The 16,364-nt window shown below is 47.4% G+C and overlaps 1 protein-coding gene across 1 annotated transcript in view; it reads left to right on the top strand.

The window, feature by feature from the left end:
- Nucleotides 1–16,364, top strand: part of LOC119107977 (gamma-aminobutyric acid type B receptor subunit 2) — a 100,801-nt gene that overhangs the window by 34,059 nt on the left and 50,378 nt on the right. Inside the window, exon 6 of the mRNA XM_037231565.1 lies at nucleotides 7,929–7,994. Coding sequence (XP_037087460.1) covers nucleotides 7,929–7,994 — 66 coding nt within the window. The remainder of the gene's footprint in view (nucleotides 1–7,928; nucleotides 7,995–16,364) is intronic.

Raw genomic sequence — 16,364 nt, 5'->3', positions numbered from 1 at the left:
CATGTATGCAGGTTGCCCCGGACACACGGAACGTTACGGAGATAAGGACGAAACGGGGAATGAGGAAAAAAGGGCAGATGCTCTGGCCCCTGACCGTTCGTAGCAACATTCGCTGGCGCCCTCTCTGCCCCGCAAGACCATCCGTTGCGGACAGACAGCCCTGGAGTGGGTGTGCACGCCTTCGTTAGTCACCGTTGGTCGTCAGGGCCCCACCATGCGACGGAGCTTGCTGACCCAGCGCCACGCGGCACCTCCTGGCTCATTTCGAGCTGGTCCAGTCAGCACACGCGCCGCCCGGGCCCGGCTCCCCTCGGTCGGCATTCTTGCGTGGCGGAGACGGCCAGGCCGGTGTCAACAGATGCCGGCAGCGTCTGGCTGCGCCTCCCTTAGTGTCCGTCTGAAGCTGTAGCGGCATTGAGCGGGCGCAGAGTGCAACGCCAGATAATCATGCACCGCCTGAACGGCCGCACGTACCCTCGCAGACTTTTTTTAATGAAAAGCATGTGCGACCTGCCATCTCGTTCGCGAGAGTGCCGAATGCGTGCATTCGACAAAGCTCTAAAATCAGCTCCCAAATAGTCGCTAGAGCGAGCGCTCGCTGCAGGCTGGATAGCGTGCGGCCGCGATGTTGCCACCAGTCGCGGTCGAGCCGGGGCGTCGGACAGGCGGGCCGCGGTGCGGCGGTTCCGGCCCGGCGGTGCAGCGGCGCCGGCGTGCGCGGAGCTCGCGGCGCGTATCCACTCAGCGGACCGAGGTCAGCACTAGGCGCCGTCGTGGGCGGGTCAAAAGAAAACGATGAGACAGGGTTCGCCGGAGAGAGCCGGCCACCAGCGTCACAACCGCGCTGCGGCACGACAGCTAGTCGAGAGGCGGAAGCCGGGCAGCTGTGCGGCTCGCTGGGCATCGTCCGGCTGTTTACCGGACGGCGCAGCTGTCCGTTTGGTTTTGATAGACACTTATTTTAGTCGATGTTTGGTGATTTTATTCGGAATGCGTGAGGACGACAGGAAATCTGCTTGCAGCAGGAAATTTGAACCCTCTGTTTTTTTGTTGTCGCATGCTGCAGCGTGAGTCAGATTTCAGGAATGTCTTTCAGGTGATCTTTACAGCACTCATTAGAGGCATCGGTAGGCACATTTAGCGACGTCAGTGGCCAAATTTGTAACATCAATATAGTGCTCATATCTTTTATGGTCCACATTTTATGCACTAAATAGGGGCGATTCGCCATCCCCTCGGTTTTTCGGCAGTTTTTTTCTGGAAAGGTGTGGAGCGGGTCTTCAAAGTCCTTTGACTCTTCCTAACCATCCTTTGTACCTGTTGTATGTATAGTTAAGGTATGTGGCATGCGCATTGGTGGTTTCAAGGTTCGGTTATTGAATGGACCGCCATGGAAATTTGGTGATAAGTTGCCGTCACTAAATGGTGTTGCGTATGAATGGGGAGGGTGTTTCGATGGTGCGTACGAAAGCGAAACACGGGAGGGAAAGCGGCGATGTTGGGCAGCCTAGTGTCATACTTCAGTGCTGTTGCAAATCTTTCTGAAGTTAGAAAAGGCGTAAGAAAACCTACAACCAGATACTGTTCGCTTCCTCTCACAACAAGAAACAAGTTCCCTTTTTGTGTTGCATCTGTAGTCCAATTAGTGATCAAACGGATATCGTGTTTTTTAGACGCTCCGCTTTACTTGGTGCAACTATGGGGAGGGGGCACCCAGCGAGGTCAATGCGTAGCCAGGAGATATGTAGGTTGAACATTGTCTAAGATGGGGAAGTGGCTTATGAAGGAATCAAACGCTACGATGGTTTTCACTTCCCGGAAATACGCGCTCCGCTGCGATAGTAAGAGTTCGTGCTGTTTCCCGTTAAAGCAGCAGTTGCTCCGTGGGTGTCCTTAAATACATCAAAAATTAATACCAAAAACGTGTCAGAGCTGGAGTCAAGGATCAAACATGGGAGGTAACACACAGTACAAGCCAGACCAGCCCAAAACTTCGCTGGTCGCTGAGGCGTCTAAATGGAAGTGTTAGGGCATATAGATGGAAATATTTCCATTTTCTGTCGGTATTGACACAACCAACTGCTCTACACGGAGGCAAAGGCGTGTTCAGGTGGAGCGTACGGGCGCGACAGCCTTACCATCCATTTTAGGTCAGCACTACGGCGCTGTGAAAAGACTGAAGAAGAAAATGAGGAAAAATAGCAAAAAAAGGAAAAATATATGCACGATAAGAAAAAATGAACAGAGGCACTTCCAATGATGAGACTAAGGGCGTCTAATGTGGAACATGATACACTAAAATGATATCCCACCTTTCATATTTCACTTACACGCAGTAAGCATCAGGTAAAACAATAACTGCATAGACAAGACTAGCCAAGGTTTAACGGAAAGGAGAAAAGGGGTTGTTGCAGTGCCCAGAGATTGAAGCCCCCCAAAAGCGGACCGTCAGCCTTGGAAAACTGGATACGCCCATGATATAATTATCTACCTTAAATTCAGCCCTTCCTTTCCATCTCCCTGGCATGCCAGTCTTTTCGGGTTCCACTGTCATATATCGTATTTGTATGCCTATATTGTTTATTCCACTCCATGCCCTGGCTCCTCCATTGCACAACAGTATTTTACGCTATGCCGACTCGTTAACGCTATAGCAGCATACTATCGCATTTGTGTGCGTGAACTCAATAAGAACCCCGTTTTAAAAAGTTGTGTGCTCCCCATTTGTTTGGAGTCTGTAAACTATCATGCATTTGATATTGTATCACGTAGCCTTGACATATCAGACATGCCAACTGCCTCGGATCAAAGATACTAATAATTTGTGTTTATTGGTCCCGCTGTCCCTTTCAAATATGTTCCAGACTTCATCTTTTAAGACAGTATGTGTTGTGAGGGATCGTACTCAGTTTGGTTTTTGATTATCAGACAAGCAGTTCTGAAGGTATTAAGAGGTGCCAAATGAGCGGTAACACCCTTTCTGTACATGCTCCAAATAATAAAGACAGCAAGACATTAATCAGTCAGGATTCCTGTGCATAAATGATTGCACAGTCGTCCCAGGTGATGCGTATATTCAGCATTTATTTACCAGTTGACAACAAAAAATGTCCACAATATGCCATTAATGGTTCCCATGAACTTGGTTTGGTAAAGAATTGTACTTGTTTTGGTGAGTGGTGCGATCTTTAGAGCAGCAATGCCCATCGCACAGGGGGCCCAGAGACAGGCATTATTGCATGGTATCGAAGGAAAAGGTAAACGAACGCATATCCATCAAGAACTTGAGCTAGCTTTACAACCATGGAAATGCTCTTAACGTAGTCTATGGAGACAAAACAAAATGGTGTTCTCACCTTTTCTAAACGTTGCATACGGATTTGCAATACCTGTTGATCAATCAAGTCGGCATCGTTAGTGCAAATTTGATGTCTTTATCTGCTAAGGTCAGTAACCAATGTCAGGCCAATGAAGTCAACCCGTGACAATATTTGACTACACATATTTTTTTGTTGGTCATTTACCATATTTCAAACTCGTTTTAGTGATAGAAAATGACAGTTCCTAAAGTTTGTACATTTTGGATTTCTTAAAACAGGCGGGATCAGTGGCTTGAAGTCATATAAATTTTCGCTATTTCTCGTAAATAATGCAAATATGTACTGCTTTTGTGTAGTTTCGGTATTTTATGTCAGGAAAAGAGTATTAACTCACATGCGCAACCATCATATGACCACAGAGCACATGACCTTGGCACAGGCTGTGACCTAGATGTATGGGTGTCTTCTGCAAAACGCATGATGAACTGAAATTAGGCAGTTTATTACACATTTTTGCTCACAGAATTCAAACACACTAATGAAAACATGTTGTGGTAGCATTCTAATGTATAATGAGTTCACCGTAAATCACATGAGGACATGTGAAGTCATATCAGGCCACCCAAGGCGAATCACCTGTGCTGTCAATAGCGGAAAGACTAGATGAATGAATGCGACGTATGTTGCCACCTCCCTATGGTTTCAGTGAAGCTGATGAGGTAGAATTTCATATACCAACGTGCCTATTGCCAGTTTATTACAAATACATTGCCAAAGATCAAAGGGACTGTGTAAAATGTAGCCAACAGCTGTGCGATCTTGAGTATCTGTGGATGTACAGCACACTATTTTTGACCACAGAAAAACATTATGTTGGTCACGCAGACCTGGTTAGCACTTCAATTTTTTAGTTGGATGTTTTATATCATTGACCTATACTGACCTTTGATGATCTCTAGGTCAGACAACAATGATATTCCCCTGTCCGAAATACCTTTGTCCCAGAGCTACACACTAAACTCAGTTTTAGTCAGAAGGCTCAGTAAATCCAGACAGACTCGTAAGACTCAGAATCATCTTGTAAAAAAGTATCTTTTTGTAGGTTACTGGTAGACCATTTTTAAACATTTTCCTTTGACCTGGCCCTTATGGGGGAAGAGCAATGGTCGGAATTTTCCCCACAATCTTCACGCTGATTTCCGTGACCTCAATATTCATCTTGATGCGTTAACATAAGTATTAACTGCATCTGTCAGAACGACCTTTTTGAGCTTTCCTCACGTTTGGTGCCCTCTTATTTGATTTAGGGTCATAAGTTAAGTGCGCATTCTTCATGGTTCGACAAGACCTTCACAACGGTATCTTTCTTTTCTTGCACAGCGTTTAGGAGTTGGAGATCCCAGGAAGTCAACTTCCTCGCGGCCATGCGCGGTTATCTCAGATCCCGGCCAGGCGCGGCGGTCTCAGAGCCCCGACCGGCCTCAGTTGTCTCAGATCGCGGCCAGGCGCGGCGGTCTCAGACCCCCGACCGGCCTCAGTTGTCTCAGATCCCGGCCAGGCGCGGCGGTCTCAGACCCCCGACCGGCCTCAGTTGTCTCAGAGTCCAGCCAGGCGCGGCGGTCTCAGACCCCCGACCGGGCACAGTTGTCTCAGATCCCGGCCAGGCGCGGCGGTCTCAGACCCCCGACCGGGCACAGTTGTCTCAGGTCCCGGCCATGCGCAGTTGTCTCGGATCCCCGGCCATGCGCAGTTGTCTCGGATCCCCGGCCGGGCGCAGCTGTCTCAGATCCCGGCCATGCGCAGTTGTCTCGGATCCCGGCCATGCGCAGTTGTCTCAGATCCCGGCCATGCGCAGTTGTCTCGGATCCCCGGCCATGCGCAGTTGTCTCGGATCCCCGGCCATGCGCAGTTGTCTCGGATCCCCGGCCTGGCGCAGGTTAAGACTGATGGTGTGAAGCAGACAAATGGAGCTTCTGACACCAATCTGCAGCTTGATCTTGTTTGAACTTATATGACTCGAAGGTCACGACCTAGGGACCTCAAAATTTGACACAGATGCGTTCACGTGGAGCTCTATCTACGCTATGGGGTTAGAGTTTTATCTCTCTTAGTTTTTGAGACCTCACGCAGTCAAGTTATTTCCCGTCTCACGCACACACCCGAGTGCGTCGCATTAAACCAGCCACCTGGGCGCGTAAAGAATGTGACGATACGCCCATGAATTGCAATGTCTGCCCACACCGTTGCCGACAGCTTGCCCGCACCGTTTCCAGATGTTTTTGATTAGCAAACCTTCCCGAGAATAGTCACGTACACCTCCGACACTCATAATAGGATGAACGCAACGCAGCCGCACAGGCGTTCCCCCGCCCCACACGAGATCAGCCAGGTTCAATGTCTGACAGTCCTGCCTCTGCGCGAACCCAACAACTCCGAATGCAAGCAATCTGCGTTAAGGTTACAGCAACACTGCATCTGGCAAATAATTAGCGCCTAGTTCGATATATCGAGGTTTGAGAAGCCTTCAAGATCATGATGCCGGCACCGTCTGGATTGTAGTCGTCCGGCTTCTAATCATGCATTTTCGGAAGGGGGTACCGAACACAAGTGATTATCATTAACACCATAACACCAGGCCGGCCGGAAATGCGTTGATACCGACCGCTTTCATATAAGCACATACGGCAGACCAAAGACGCTTCGCCACACTTGATACGTGTTCGATGCATGCTTAAAAATTTTGATAACAACATGTTACCAGGTCTGTATGGCCGCATTGTTCGGATATTGCAACTCGCACACCGCGCGTTCCAAGTTATTCTACGGGCGTGTCAATCGTCACTGCTCTGACGGTGTCGTTAGTGTCACTCGTACTAGATACGAATGCCACGGATGAAAAAGTGCATTTTCTCGCCGACGAAATTTGGAGCCGGCTAGATTATCAACTCCAGCCAAATTAATCAGAAACTGTTAGAATATATTTATAAAAGGAATTAACAATAAAAATAAGGTCAGATGAAATGTAATGCGGGGTAACCATCAAACATTTTTGTGGCGGGAGTTCATTTGCACCAAGGTATCATTTGCTGGTTATCAAAAACTGAATGGTTGTTGTGATTAAACTAGCATAATTATTACATAAGGGCATACTTATTAACACAACCGGCCTATAGGCGTGCAGTTTCCTATTCAGCGGGGGGAGGGGGGGGGGGTTGACTATGCCTCCTAATCGTGGATGCATTTTCGCATTTTTAGTTATATCTGTTCTTCACCCTCTTTCATTAATCATCATCTTTAGGGTTCAGCCCCACAAACCTTACTCTGAGAAACTACGCCCCTGCTTCCAACTCGGAAGAGAAGGTTCGTCAAATCTGGGGAGGATACTATTTTAAGTGTTTTTCGAAGGCAGGCTCAGCCATTTTGTTCTGTGCCTCACCCCTCGCCCCTGCGTATTTTGCAAAGCCGCATCCCTGTAGCCCTGCATTTACCGATGGCATGGTTCTGCAAGCACCCGAAAACAATATCACGTTTGGTTTTGCGATGTCATTGTACAATCAGCTGGAAGCTTTGGGTATCTTCACGATCCTCGCGTAATCACTGGTATTACCGGTGCAGGGCTCGCACTTCTGAACATGATTCCAATTAGTCCTCTGTTAACCTCTGAAGCTACAGTTCGGGTATCCACCAACAAGCCTCCTAGATCGGCATGACTTTTAAACGCTTTTAATGGGAACACTCTCTATGGTAAATTCTTAGAAAAGCCGCGCAGCACCTTAAAAAACCGACAATGGACTATGTTCTTCTAGCCAATCACCTTCTTTCCATATGAAAAGAACCAACAGCACCACGCAGTCTTGCACTGAAAGCAGTTCATTACCGAGTGGCAAGCATTCGAGACCATCTGTCTCAAAACCCACGCACTTTAAAACGCGGCGTAGCATACTGATTACGTCTGTCGCAAGATGCGGTGGCCAGCCGCGATTCTTGCAGCTTGTTATAAGCCCACTTATTTGGTATTTTGTACTGTTTGGTGTTTAACGTGAACCTTGGCTAACAATTCAGTGGAAAGCACTGACCTGAGGGGCATTGGAAAAGCACTGTGTCACCACCGATCTGTGACGCCAGCACCGATTAAGTGTAACTTGTAGTATGTTTCTATCATCTGCTAAAACTATCCTTATTAAAGCTACCACGTTTGGCAATAGCTTACACCTCAACTGGCTCACACAACGGAACGTCAACGTTTCTACATGCGCTCTGCACAAGCTTACGCTGCAAAAGTCATCGAGTGCAGACCAACACAAAGCTTTCAGTTTCGTCTAACTGGGGTGATCTGTTGTTCTATGGACTGGTCCGGTGTAAGTAGTTTCCATTTTCGCAATTTTTTCTCCAACTGTCTCGCAAAAGTGTCCGTTTCTGTCATTGGTCATATCCGGGAATCAAGTTTTTCACCTGTGACCATTGCCACGGTCATCACCGTGTTGTCGGTGTCATTTCGTACCGTTGTCACGGTATTGCCTAGCATATGCCAGTGTCACTTTTACTGGCGTGTCATTTGTCACTGTTGTATCAATGTCGCCATTGTCATTTGTTTGAACTCTGTTGCAGGATCGAGATGTCCGAATCATCATCGGGAGTTTTGCTCCGTCAATAGCGCGCAGGATCTTTTGTGAGGTATGTTTGCAATACAAATTACAGCATAGCATTGCCTTGACCTTTGGCAATATATAACTAAGCCTTATGCTCAGCCTCAGCGACGTGTGTCAAACGACGAGGATTCGTGAAGCCGGTCTGCTTTTAGATGTATCCAGCTGTGCGGTCCTTGAATGGCTCGCGTTTCCGTTCCCTACCCAGTCTGTCACTCAGCGTGCTATTTCTCGTGATGCATATGGATCGTTTTGGTGCTTTCCCAGTTATGGCGTCTTCGGCAATTTGGTCACGTGGCGTGATCTGAACTGCGGCTTCCACCAATCATCGGTGTGCAGCCGCGGGAAAAAAGCGCCGGCGGCAGAAAAGTGGCGGCTGTTAGCTGGCTAACAAGACGCGCTCACGTGTTTCCGATTTCACGGGTTTGGATACGGCCGCTGGAGGCAGCGGTCGATCAAATTGCCCCCAGCAAGAGAGGAACCACCCAAACAACGGCGGTAGTTGCTTCAAACAAAGTCAAATCACATGGCTGATGGAGGGCGTTGAGCTCACGTGAACGGCTGTCTGCCAAAGTTATGCTGCCAGTGTCGCTACAGGCCGACTTGGGCTTACTGCCCATATACAATGCAGATTGGTACAGACAAAAGGGCATGCAGGTGGTGAGGCACATTAAGTCACTGCTTTGCCCATTTATAAGGAATGCACGACATCTTTCCATTATCGTAGAGGTTTCCTGGGCCGCAACCGAGATTCGCACGCGGGCCAACAAAAAGGATCAGAATATGTTAATCACTCGGCTGTTACGTCCATGAACACTTCCTTCCGCTTGCTTTTTGGGACGTTTCTTGATGCATGCTTGTTGACACAACCACGATAGATGACTACCAGACGAGATAGTGGTCATGATGCCAGCGTGCAGCAAACACGAGCATAGTTATATACTCAGATGTAAAATGTGGTCACTGACAATTTGGGCAGCTGGAAAATGCTATGGGCAAGTCTGCAATCCTCCATCCCTAGAATCCACACGTTTTTGATCACCCTCCGACTTCCAACATTTAAAGCTGTCTGGGGCGCGGCAAGGCCCGAGCCGACCAATCGGTATGCTGAGGAATGCGTATGACGTCATTTACAGGACTCGTGGGCCGTCACAAACGTTAGCCAATTTCCGTTCCTGCCAGGCTCCCGAGAACACATATTACGTATGCCTTAGATGACAACGCAGATCGTGCCGGGCATAGAGTCGGCCAAGTCATGGACTTCTGCTGGGGCATCGCGTAACGCCTGTCGCGTCTTTGTTGCGTGTGGGGTATGGTTGTGTGTGACAAAGCCTTTTGCTTAAGCGCGCGTTGCTAACGTATGTCCAATGTAAGGTGTGCAAAGTTGAACAAGTCCGAACACAGCCATCGAATCTCGAAAAAAACATTGGTCCGGGTATAGAGGTGACTGCGTACTTGTCACCAAACTTAATTTCATTTCGTTTCCTGATGCATATCGACAAATACTGCAAAGGCACTGCTCGAAAATGCTCCAAAGAGCTTAGAATATCGCATCTACTATTTATCTTGCGGATTAGCAGCGTGGTAGGGACAGTTGAATAATTTTGTGGGCACCAATTTCCCTTGCGGTCTCTGCAATATTCAACTGTAATATTCTTTAACCTCTTCGCATAATATGTTATGGAACATCTAACTCGAAAAATGTAGCCAACAGACCAGCTCATAAATCTATTTGTAATGCGGCACCGGCCAAGCACCAAGTGAGAAAACCGCTGGGTGGCTGGTATTTATATATATGTAGATTCATTTTATAGTTCACGGACCATCCGAGTGAGGGGGCATTGGCTTCACGACCTAAGTTGACCAGGCGGGTAACCGTCCAGAATACCTCCTCAGAGGCCAGCCGAGTGCTAATGTATTTGGTCCTGTTATCCTACAGAAGCGACATCTGGCTGGGTCGCTTGACGGGTGCCAAGGGAGGATCTAGCGCCCGAAGCAGCGTGCCTTTAAAGGGAGTGTCCCACTTTGGGGCATATTTTAAAAATACGCTGTGAAACTTTACGACCATTTACGTCTAATACACACATGGGGTAGTGCCACTGCTGCAGCACCAAAATATGATGGATGTTAATGTGAATCATCTTCGAGTCGAAAGTGCGCTGTCAAGGTTTTTTCACAGCACTGCACCTATTGCATTATTGGTAGCCCCATAGCATAGCCCGAGTAAACGTTAATTGCAGTTATCGTCATGACGACAGTCGTCATGACAACGGCAAAATCTACTAAGGGCCGTTGTAAGCTGTTACGGACTAGATGTACTACTTTTGAGCTGTTCTAACCCGCACTTTACGGACATGCCAGCTTAAAAGTGGCATCCCTGTTGGTATGAATAACTTAAATAGAAATGGAGTGTGCTAGAAACAAGTGCGTTTCGAAAAGGGCCACTGCGCCAAACGCCGTGGGGAAAAATCAAAGCCAAAATTTGCGCGATAATGTCGTCATGTTTAAATGTTGTTATCTAACTAGCGTGTTTTAAGGTTTCGCAGCCTTTATTACACAAATATTTTGACAACTAAGTGCATTGCAGGCATTAACACGCGCTCGTGTGGGGTCCAATCGATCCCCCGAAGATTTTTCCGGACTGGTTTCCGAAAGGCGCGGTGTAGCTGCGCCACATTGTGCATAGCTGTTCACAATTGAATCGCGGATCGTTTGATGTAAGCAATTTAGATGTACCTGATAAGGTCACTGACCTATGGCAGGTCAAAGTCAGGCCATGGTTTCAGCAAGGTCAATTTCTAGGTAATTGTTCAATCTGATACAATAACGGAGTGTTTGACGAAGCCGTACAATCTTTGAGATGCTTTATTAGGCAACGCAAGCATTGAATGAACAAATTAAGTTGACGTAAGGTCAGGTGTAAAGATCAGACCAAGGTCAAAACCAACCTGTTTTATTGCTCTAGGGCTTGCTGTATGGGGTATTTTCCGGTGCTCATTTTGAATTCATTGATAGCAGGAACCGCATCATACATCTTCAGTTGATTTCTTAGAGATCATAATAGGTCATTGACCTAAGTGGAACCAGATCGATTTTTTTTTAAAGAACATTCTGCCAAGCGTAATCTTTGTCCCTTATTCAAATGCAAAACTCAGGGCAGTCTTGTATGATTTTAGTCACCATGGCCTTAAAAAGTTCAAGCAAGGTCACTTACCTTAAATGAGGTTATGACATTTTGATTAGAAACAGTTATCCAGGTTCTGGGGGCTCTTTGGAGACCAACCTGAAATTTGACCTTGTTTGACCATGTTTGACGTTATTTGACCCGAAAGTCAAAATCTAGTGACCTCAAACTTTGACCTAGGTGAGTTTACGTACAGGTCAACACACCCTGAAAATTTGGTGTCTCCAGCCTTCTTAGTTCCCGAGATCTTAGGGGGTCATATTGACCCCCCATCCGAGCGAAAGGCATCTAGCCGGCCTCCCGGGCGCGTGTTTAAGTATGCATACGCTGGAAATAGCAAGGCAATGAGATGCATTAATTTTATGGTGGTGAGGAGGAAATCCAATGGGATTTCTCCGCAGGAGCGGTTACTTCAAATACAAATGACGATATATTCAGAAGGGTTTCGAGAAAACTGGTAGTGCTAATCGAATCAGACACGTCTCATCTAGCAGTAGGTTAAACGTGCAAACAAGGTGGCTGTATAAATGACGTGCAAATGAGCATGTACCAGACATGTTGCAATGACGACGTGATCCGAACAATTTTGTTGAGTTATGTCATGTAATATGTTGATTGGTCAGGACGAGGAGGAATGAACACAAAACATTCGGGGATTGGTGACGGGCAGGGCGACGTCCCAGCTCAGCAAGGAGAAATTGTTCGGGGTTTAGTCGGTGGGGTGGTTTAGGTCTGGCGTGGAGGAGGCATTTATTATTTTATGTTGATTTGCATGAGAGATTCGTTCTGCCTATTGAGATTGATAATTCACAGCAAGCTATTTCGACTTTTACAATGGCATGAGAAGCGGTGACGTGGAAGCTGCAGGTGGTGTTATGGGTTTGTGCCTACTGCAGTGTAGGAGTTTGATGGAGCTCCACAGGGCGTCGGCGATTGGATAGACAAGTTGGGGCCTGTTGTCGTATAAAAGGAGTTGAGAGCCAGTAATGCGTAATTACCTTGTGACTGACGGGAGGTGCTTTCGGCGTGTATCAGCAGCTGGATTAAGACTACAAGAAGAATAAGAAGAAAATAAAAATAACGTTGATAACGGCGTTTGCAGCAGATGTTTTGACGGCGTGCGAGCAGCTGGTAGCTCGCAGACTCAGGCCAAATAAGTCAGTGGATGTGTTTTGGGGCCATCTGTGTCGCCTGTCACGGCTGGACAAACACATTGAATAGATCATTTCTCGAATGTGCCCTTGAAGTGGGTTTGCCTGAGGAGATGTGGCACACGCTGAGGTTGGATTCCCCAGTGGAGTCACTGGAGCTATCACAGATTCCAGCACAAGCCATCGCCCTGGCGGCGGACGGTTCGGCGGTGGCTGCGGCGGCGCAGAGATGCCGTGAACAACGTGAATCGGGCGGTTGTTCGAGGCGAAGGGAGCAAACCATTTGTTTCAACTACAGGCGCCCTGGCCACCTCGCTAGACAGTGCGCGGGGAGGAGGAGCCGACGAGCCGGTTACATGTGGGGGCGGCATAGACATCTCGCTGCTAAGTGTCCGGGAAACAAAGAAAGAGAGGAAGCATCAGCGCCAGCCTCCTCTCCCGGCCGTGTGTAGACGGATTCCTGCCGCTCCGGTGCCTCTCAGTCAACGGCTGCGAGCGTATAGTGCTAATCAACACTGGATCTTCCCGAAGCATCGTACACGCCTCAGCCTGCGGTAGCTGGGGAAGGCAGCGGGAAAGCGTCTACACTGTGAGGGAAAAGTGGAGCAAGTGCAGCGGAGAGGAAGCAGTCCTCGTTCACTTACAAAATGACACGAAGTACGATGAATGAATGTCATAGAAGCTCTCGGTGGCGTGGCGGTCTTGCGAGCGACCCAGACTCGGTTCGGTGCCGAAGAGATAAGCGCTGTTGCGGCGACGGTGAAGATCGGCGGGTCAGATGTTATTGCTAGGCACGCAGAGCAGGACGTCAAATAGACCGTGGCCTGGAAGGGGCATAATGGAAAAGGGACGAAAGAATTGGCGAACGTGCTCGCAAAGCACCGAAATACAACGGCCACTGGAGACGAGTACGAAGGAGAAGCGAAGAGGGGGATGGATAGTGGCTGGCTGATGAAACGCTACAAACTGGCTGACGCAGCAAACTGACTGATGCCCTGCAACGAAAACGAGCACGGGCTAGTGCAGGAAACCATTCCGCTGATGGCGATCGTACAGCCCGACAAGAACAAGCTGCGGTCTGTGATGGACTGTCGAGGACTGAGCTCCCACGACGCCGTTCGCGCTGCAGGTGATAATGTGTGCGCTGGTAAGCCAGGTGAGTTGCGACAGATAGCAAAAACGGCCGCACTCATTGATCTACTTCCGCTAACCGCATCTGCAATTTCACTTTCACAGTTCATTGTGGACGTACAAGACCGTAGTTTTTAGTGGCAGCGCTTCTGCCCCACTCGACTCGGATCTTGGCTGAATGAAACGCCTCAGATTCTGAAGAAAGTGGTGGCCGCCGTGCCAGGCCGCGACAAAAAGTTCGCTGAAGCGACTACGCCTCCATACGTGGACGAAATTTTTGTGAGCAGTAGGCTAGCTCGCTGGTACCAAGTACGTCTAAGCGCACCTGTGTCAGAACGAGCTTGAGTGCAAGCCCGCAGAGCGTATGAGCGGTGGTGGGATTCTCTGACCCCGTGTTCGCGAGACAGGAGACTAGCTCAGCTGGACACGGGATGGCGAAGTGGGAAAGCCACTGCAAGCCTCAAAACATGTTTGTGGAGGATATTCGCTCACCACCGCCCCTGACTACGGTCTAAGGCGTCTGTTTGGTATGCTGGCATTAGGCCAAGATCTCGCCTACCGATACCAATTCTACTCGTACAAGCCGGGCCTGAATGCCTTTTGCCTGAATGCCTTTTTGCCATGTATGCGATGAAGATTCTGGATTCAATGCTTCAATCAAACCTCTTAGCGCCAGCGTACCGGCACCACCGTATGGCACCTTATACATGGACGTCGCCGAAGCTGGAAGGCGTTGGCGCAGATATGAGTTTTCTTTTGGCCCAGGGCAGGCTCACATTATCTTAACTGCCTTGCCAATATTGGAACCGTGTTCAAACGCAGTTCAGGACGTATCTAAAGCGGCATTTACTTCTCAACCGCAAAGTTACGCCTGACGTCCTGATACACCAGGCTCTCCGGATCATAACAATACTGCTCAGTTTCGTGACGCGGGTCCACGTTACTTTGCGCTACTACTGACTAAAATGGTGAAACCGTCTTTCCATATTCGCCAAAAGCTCGCCCATGTAAAAGTATATGATTCGCATGAATGGTGTGAAATCTCCCTCGGGACAGAGGTAAAAAAATGGTCCCGTCATGCGTGGCGTAACCTGTCGACCACGGCTGAATAAAAACGGTCACTGTTAATTTTCTACAACCCGTTTCAACTAAATGAATTTCCAGTCGATAAAGTTCATAACTCTGGTCTTTGACCTGGCATAATGGGTTTAACTAGGAACTTAGGAACATACAATATTTTATCAGTCGCAGAATTTGTTATGACCAATTCACTGGTGTTTTCCACCAGCTTCTACCAGTCTTAGTTCGCGAGCGGCAGAGAGCGGAGGGTCGCATTTACCCCTTATCAGTCTACGCTATGAAAGAGCCAATTAGGGCAAAAATTAATAACATTTTACCCATATTTTACCGGGGATAACCATTGTTTTCAATTGATCAAATGCATACAAAGTGTACAACAGTCAGGCTAATTTTATTGATGTAACGAGCTCTTCATATACGAGCTCTTATGTAATCATACACCTAAGCCAGTACTGTAGGTCTTTTTCCTCCTAGAATGACCAGGAGAAAGGAAAGATAGATATATTGATATTTTGGCTACGTGCCTTTTCAAAACGAACAGCATAAGACTGCTGGTATTCGTTTTGATAAGGGCATGTGGCCGAAATATCAATATATTTTTTTCCTTTCTGCTGGATATTTGACGAACAGTGAGGCTAAGAGTACTATTTTATTTATACACAAAATGCCCTATGCGAGTGGATTTAACAGCTTGCTCATGTAATCATGCATAATTTGAATGCCGTTATGGCTTTCACAAAAACACATGTCACGTGTTTGTTTTAATTAAGATGGCTGGTGACAAAGCTAGTGAAAATGGAGAGGACAAAATAGCGATAAAATGTAATCTTTGCTTCCAATGTTGCCATGAAAGACCTTAACAGCAGTATGTGCGTTGGCCATGTAAAGATGAAAAAATTGGCAGCTCACCACGAGCGTTCCTTAGACGCTCATGGCGTACTCGCCTCCGCATAAGTATCTTCAGTGCGAAAATATGCAACGTTTATGGTAAGCATTGCACTGGCAAGCGTCTTCATTTCGGAGTTTTAGTTCTTTTATCGTCTGCTGTAATATAAGTTAAAATCTCCGTTTCCAAAAAACAATTGGCTAGGGTAAGTGCTTTCCAATTACTTTGAAAGCTACCCTTGATAACCAGGTGTTCTATGGTTGTCATGGAAGTAGCCATGGGTGTGCCAGGCAAAGTTGATAAAGTTGTGCTAACAAGCTGATGTCATTTATGTTCTCTGTTTCAATGCATTTCATTCAAACCGTTTGACCCTATTTTTCAGTTGTTATGCATTCTGCAATGCCTTCAAAGGTGATGCAAAATTATGTTTGCTTTGTAAATGATTTTTTAGATTTCTCACAAGTCTACGTTTTGCTCATTACATTAGTCGTTTTATCATGCTGCACGGCTTATTTTCTCATATTCCACCTATTTGTCATGGCTTCTTAAGGTATGGTATGGGAGATCCTAGGAAAACATGTCTCACAATTTAGTTGGTAGGCCCTTACATCCACACCATATCAATCATCTGCATGACGCATGGTTTTCGCATTTGCACATGACAAATGGTCAGTTTTCCACTTGCCACTTTCCTAATTTCAATTTTATATTTGCCCCAATTCTGCTTTGTTTCCCCCCCCCCCCCCAATTTCAGACGGTACAAGTTGTTGCTACCATACCAATGTCAGGTGCTTTGCTGATGATGGGGCCATTTTGCGACCATGTGGAGCTAATTACGTTCATTACCATTGTGTGGTATTTTCAACCACCATGACCGCGTAGGTTGGCATATTTCATATTTGAGTACAAGTTGGGTGTCAATGATGATCTTAGAAGTGTACGTTTGCGATTGGTACAGGCACATAT

This window comes from Pollicipes pollicipes, unplaced genomic scaffold, assembly GCF_011947565.3.
Source record: "Pollicipes pollicipes isolate AB1234 unplaced genomic scaffold, Ppol_2.1 Scaffold_6686;HRSCAF=7923_pilon_pilon_pilon, whole genome shotgun sequence".
NCBI lineage: Eukaryota > Metazoa > Arthropoda > Thecostraca > Pollicipedomorpha > Pollicipedidae > Pollicipes > Pollicipes pollicipes.
Note: the sequence above shows the minus strand (reverse complement) of the source record. Positions and strands in the feature narration are given on the sequence as shown.